Raw genomic sequence first — 6,321 nt, 5'->3', positions numbered from 1 at the left:
ATCTGGCGCCCTCTTCTGGCCTGCAGGCATACTGAGATCTGGCGCCCTCTTCTGGTGTACAGGCATACTGAGATCTGGCGCCCTCTTCTGGTGTACAGGCATACTGAGATCTGGCGCCCTCTTCTGGTGTACAGGCATACTGAGATATGGTGTCTTCTGGTGTACAGGCATACTGAGATCTGGTGCCCTCTTCTGGCCTGCAGGCATACTGAGATCTGGTGCCCTCTTCTGGCCTGCAGGCATACTGAGATCTGGTGCCCTCTTCTGGCGTGCAGGCATAAATGCAGACAGAGCACTATATACTGAATAAATAAATAAATCTTTTGGGAAAAAAAACGAATAGGAGAGAGGCAGTGTCTGCGGTGGGAGCTCCTGGGGTGTGCTGTTCACACCCGCACTACAGGAGCAGAAATTGAAGCAGATCCCAGTGATGAGTGAGAACCACCACACAATGACTCGGACCGGCCCAGTGGTGCAGTAGCACTGTGGGACACCGGGACCACAGCCAAAGCCAGACCAAAGCCAGATGCCCCTCCCCCCCACAATGTCAAACCAAGGAGGGAATGGAGGATTCCACTGCTCCTGCCAGCACAGGTGTCCGGAGCTCCTCTGGAAGATGAGTATCACTGTTAGTGCTGGGTGGCAGATACTGTAGCCTCAACGTGCCGAGCACAGGTGACGCCTGAGGGCTCAGTTCTAGATGGGACCCCTCTGTCACCTCCACCAGATCCCAGGGGATATCGTGAAGAGGAGCTGGAACCGCGAGCCTGGGGAAGGGGTGGGCACGGAGGGCATTACTTGGCTTAGTTCTCACTAATGTACGGCAGCCTACTTTACAAGATGAGGTTCGTGCGAACCTCTCACCCTGCTCTTCTGAGGCTCTCTGGGCAAGTGCTCGTTGCTGAGCAAGGGAGAGACGCTTTTTAATTCAGTGGTGTGGCCTCCCATGCTCCTGTAAGTCACCCTCGTTAATCTTACTGGTTTGCACGCAGTAAAGAGACATGAAGTAGAAAGGGGACAGATGGCAAAAGGATCCGTGAGATTGACAGGGAATGAGAGGACGTGGGGATGAGCATGATCCAAATACGTCATATACACATGTATAAAGGTATACTGAAGGCCAGTGTGGTGGGTAACGCGAGATGCCTTTCGTCGGTTAAGCCCATCTTGCGATTACCCTGGAGACAGCAATGCACTGCTTGGTTCCTCGGATTTGTGTTAACATGTCTCTCTTTGTCTTCTTAGGGCATCCTCTGAGATTCACCTCTGATCACATGGTGGGAACCGGGTACCCTGAGAGAGAGCCTTTCAACCAGTGCCCTGCCTGTGTCCCCATCCCATCCTACCAGCCCTTCCCGCTGGATGGCCAGGATGCATCCTCAGCTGTGGGGATCCCGCAGCATAGAAGCTTCCGTCATGTCTCCTGTAGCCCCTACCACGGAGGCAGCTTGGTAAATCGGAGCCCAAATCCTTTCCAAGCTCACCCTTATTCCAGGCGCTCTCGCCACTTTCACTGGTCCTCAGTCCCAGAGAGCCAGTTGTCATAAGGGAGGGCTCACACAGGTGGACCTGCACCACGAGGCTGGGGGCTTCTCAGAGCTGGAGACCAAAAGGCACTGGGATCCCAGGGTAACCATGAACTTTAGCTCACGTGGTCCAGCTGCTAGAAAGACCTTTGTTCTGCTGAGCATCAGTGCCACAGATCTCGTGAATGAGACTTGGGGATTCAGGACCCTTAGCTGGTCGGTATGGCCTCAGAGATGCCCAGCTTCAAGCCCAGGTATTTTCTGCTATCCCGAGTGTGTCCCAGAGGTAGAGAAAAACCTGACTCTTGACTCTGATGGCACATTTACTGCCCAGCCTGAAAGGTGTGGGTGCTCCCTTTGCCCCCTGTTACAATCCAGGAGAGCAGATGCCCACCAGCCTACAGACAAAGAGAGGCTGTGACCAAGCAGAGCCTAGAGCACACCGTCTGCTCACACAGAAACCTCAACTTGGCATCCAGGGCAGGGTTCTGACTGGACACTTTTGTTAAGTGTGCTATTCCAGTCTGTATTTGGGGCTGAACTGTCCCACTGGCCCGAGGCAGAAGCTGTGTTCCAAGGGGAGGCTTGGCAGAGAGACTGGAATTAGAGTGCTGACAATTCTCTTCCCACCCCTGTCACATCTGGGTCAAACCTAAGAGCCAGTAGGTTATTTCCACTCATGTGCTGTCACCCTCGACACATCCCAGGGACATCCCTTTGCCCTTGCCTGCACACTGCAGCCATGCCCCCTCTTCCCAAGAGATCCTAGCCACTGGAGTTGGACAAGCCTAGGGAGCAAGTCCTGCACCCTGGGAAGTTATGCTCTCCAAAATCCCTTAGGGAAAGCCCCCAGGCACAGCTAAGATGTGGCCGCATTCCTGCTTGCCTGCATTAGAGAAACAAAAGATGTGCTGCCCAGCCGGCCTGGCTCACTGCCTCCCTCTCCGCCCCTCCTGTGTGTCCATGCAGGTGTCAGAACCAGCCCGAGACCTCCAGCCAACCTACTGCTCACCGCCGCCACCGCCGCTCCCACCTGCACCGTCGCAGCCACAGCAGCCCCCGGTCCTCCCACATAACTACCTCTCTGCTCTCCACTTCCTGCCGCCGCCACCGCCGCCGCCTTCTCCACCGTCCTTCTCACTGGCCATCCTGTGTGACACAGACACAGAGAATACCAGTAAGAGACCAATATTCCTGCCTCCAGATGAGCTGGGAAGACGTTGTGGAGAAGAGGTCGCCTGAAGTGGGGGTGGAGAACAGAGGTCTTGAGCTGAGCTCTTTGCCATAGCCCTCTGGTAGTCTGTAAGCATGCACACAGGGAGGTTCGAGTGATTAGAAGGGGCGTCCGTCTGACCTCATGTGTAGGTGTTATATGGAGGTGGCTTGTTTGTTCCCGGCTGCTCAGACCAAAATAACCACACAGAAATGATATTATTTGCAATACTGTTTGGTCAGTAGCTTAAGTGTATTTCTGGCTAACTCTTTTTTTTTTTTTGGTTTTTCGAGACAGGGTTTCTCTGTGGCTTTGGAGCCTGTCCTGGAGCTAGCTCTTGTAGCCCAGGCTGGTCTCGAACTCACAGAGATCCGCCTTTCTCTGCCTCCCGAGTGCTGGGATTAAAGGCGTGCGCCACCATCGCCCGGCTCTGGCTAACTCTTCTATCCTAAACTAACCCATCTCCATTAATCTGTGTATCGCCATATGGCTATGGCTTACTGGCCAAGTTTTGGCATGTCTGTCTCTGGCAGAGGCTCCATGACTTCTCTCTGACTCTGCCTTCTTTCTCCCAGCACACAGCCTAGCTTTCCCCGCCTAGTTCTGTTCTGCCCTGTCATAGGCTCAAAGATCAGAGGTAATCACAGCACACAGAGGGGAATCCCGCATCAGGTAGGACTAACTCCTTCCTCTCAACAGTGAGGTGAGGTGTGGAAGAAGAGTGCTCCCGGTGTGCTCAGTAGATCAGAGGCCTCCAGACTTTTGATCAAGGAGGGACTGACATCCATAGCAGAAGCCACTCTGGAGACACCACTGCTGTCATCCCCCAGAGGGATGATGGGAGCTAGAGAGTCTGCCATTGCTGCCTGGGAGACCTGAGCAGGGAACCTCAGGCGACCCCCCATAGCACTGCCCACCCTCAGGGTCAGCAGGCCTTCGGGATTTATGAGTACTTTGTAATTTCTTTTTAATTTTTTAGAAAATTGATATTTTGATTTTTTTTTTTGCACATGAACCTGTATGTTTGTATATGGGGGGGGGTGAGCATCCACATACATGAGCAGAAGAGAACCTTGGCCATTACCTTCAGGAACAGTCCATCTCCTTTGAGACAGGGTATCTCATTGTCACTGTCCTGGAGCTCACCAGTGAGGTTAGAGCGGCTGCAGGGAGCTGGGAGATCCCATCCCCACCTTCCTGGCCATCGTGCTTCTCAGGGCTTCCAGGGAGCAGGCTCGAGTTCTCCTGCTGGGAGGCAGGCACTTCAGCGACTGAGCCATCTCCCCAGCCCTGCACAGTTTTTCTTCCTTTTAAAAAGTCAACTTTAAAAGCTCATTTCTGGTGAATGTGTGAGTGCAGGCGGACATGAAGGTCCGGGGACGACTCCGAGCCCCTGCTCCTGAGTCCTCTCACGGACGCACCATTTCTTTATTTTGTTTCTGGCTTTGTTTTTGTTTGGGGCTGGGGGGGGGGCTTTTGGCTTTAATGCTTTTTTTTATTTTCTTTTTAGACTTTTTTTTTAAATTTATGTGTATGAATGTGTTTGCTGCATGTGTGCAGGTGCCTGTAGTGGCCAGCAGAGGGCGTCAGGTCCTCTGGAGCTGGAGTTGCAGGCAGTTAGTGGTCCCACATAGAGCCTGGGCACGGAACTCAGATCCTCCACGAGAGCAGCAAATGCTCTTAACCCCTGAGCCACCTCTCCAGCCCAGCTTCAAACTCTCTAAGGCTTCATTCCTTTCCGGCTTCTGAGCCTCCTGTGCTTTGGAAAAAAAGTTGCCAGATTCAAAGAGCTCTTTAATATAAATATCAAAACTATCCAATGAGCTGGGTGAGCCTGGTGCTATGCAGTTTTACTGAAAAGGAAGCTGAGGCCCGTGGCACACTTGCCTTGTGGCTGGTATAGGATGGCTCGAAGCTCGCTGCAGCTTGAAGCAGGCTGGTGGCCTGAGCATCCACTTTGTTCTGGCGTGTACTGTTTATGGGACCTTAGACAAACTTTTCTGTGGCTCTTCAGGTCCAATACCTGCCAAAGAGGACAGGTAGTGGCCTCTGCCTCGTGAGACTCTTCTGAGGGTAAACTACAGGCAGAAGGCAGGCAGTGAGGCGCTAACGAAACTCGCCGCCCCTTGCTGCTTGCCCATTGTCTTGTCACAGAAGGGCAAGTGGAGGTTCGTAGCTGGGATTCAGCAGCAATGAAGAGCCAGGCTGGATGGAGAACTCAAGGCTGTTCGTGTGGCCAAGGCTAGCAGTCAGTCTATACGACAGACAGCAAAGGATAGCAGAGCCACTGTCCACAGGGGCCTTGTAGAAAATCTGCATCTGGCAACTGGTGACTCAGCTTCATTCTAAACCCCCCACTTTCCTTGTCCTTTACAGATAACCAGGACGCAGAGGCAGACGTGCCCAGCCAGTCCGGCCAGCACTCCTCCCAGGAGCACTCTTCCTAGGAGCAGTCCAGCTAAACCACAGGCCACCTCAAGGGCCACTTGGGCGGGGAGGGGCATATATGGCAGCGATTATTTTTTTTTTCACTTGCGTTCGTGTTATATAGCGAGGAAGGATATGGATAGGTGTAAAATGGCAGCAGCTAATTCTGATTTCAAGGTGGGAGGATGCGTGTGGTTTCCAAGGTTCTCTGGCTCCTGTGTGGATGTTGAAGTGGTGTACGAGGGGAGAGAGTGTCCGGGTGGAGCAGGACCTTTGAAGAGTGGGGGCTGGTGAAACACAAGTTTAGGAATGAATTTAACCATCCTGGGCCATGCCACTTATGAAATTCACCTCTACAGGTGGCCTCTGATTTCCCCAGGCCTCACGCAGGGCAGAAGGCACCATCCATTTCAGCCTTCTGCCCGCTTTGCCTGTTCCCCGGGGCTGGGTACCACAGACATGCACGGCGGGTGTCAGGGACTGGGATGTTGACAGCAGGTTCTGCAGCATCCCGGACCTTTGCTCAGCCAGCGCCCCTTGTCTTTATCCAGCTAGTGAACATCCTGACAACTGGGCCACTTCACGTCCCTGTGAAGCTTAAGCAACAATAGGCATCCTTTCTCACTGAAAAATTTAGGTTTTAGCGTTGGATGTTTTCATGGTAGGGAACTCATAGGCACTTAAGCGGTTCTCAGAGCATAAATTTGTAGCTTGTTCTCTGAGGACAGTTGAGCATTGAATAAAGTGAGCATTACAAATCTTGTGGAAGGCTTCTCTGTTTAATTCTCACAGAAGGCTGTCGGCACGAGCCTGGCTGGGGAGCTTAGGATACCTGGGTTCCGGGTTTGCTAGTGCTGAGGCAAATCTCCCTGGCCTGCCTTTCTTGTCCTTGACCTTAGGAGTCAAGCGAGATGGTCTGAGGCAGGCTACCTTTCTCTAGTCTCACTACGTGCCCCAGCATAGCCTCAAACCTGGGATCCTCCAGCCTTGGGCTCCCCACTGCTGACATGATTTTAAGCAGGGAGAGCTTAAGGAGTAGATGTAAATGCTTTTGAAATGTCTATGGCATCTTCCCCGACTCTACCTCCTTTTACGGTCTCTGCAGAGGAACACGGTTTTTAAAAACAGAACTTGTTCCTATTCTGCTGCTTAAGG

General features: G+C 52.7%; 1 protein-coding gene across 1 annotated transcript in view; it reads left to right on the top strand.

The window, feature by feature from the left end:
* Dmrtb1 (DMRT like family B with proline rich C-terminal 1) overlaps nt 1-5,186 on the top strand; it is a 7,972-nt gene extending 2,786 nt beyond the window's left edge. Inside the window, exons 2-4 of the mRNA XM_005353629.2 lie at nt 1,246-1,451; nt 2,496-2,703; nt 5,116-5,186. Coding sequence (XP_005353686.1) covers nt 1,246-1,451; nt 2,496-2,703; nt 5,116-5,186 — 485 coding nt within the window. The remainder of the gene's footprint in view (nt 1-1,245; nt 1,452-2,495; nt 2,704-5,115) is intronic.
* The last annotated feature ends 1,135 nt before the right edge of the window (nt 5,187-6,321 follow it).

Source organism: Microtus ochrogaster, chromosome 10, assembly GCF_000317375.1.
Source record: "Microtus ochrogaster isolate Prairie Vole_2 chromosome 10, MicOch1.0, whole genome shotgun sequence".
Lineage (NCBI taxonomy): Eukaryota > Metazoa > Chordata > Mammalia > Rodentia > Cricetidae > Microtus > Microtus ochrogaster.
Note: the sequence above shows the minus strand (reverse complement) of the source record. Positions and strands in the feature narration are given on the sequence as shown.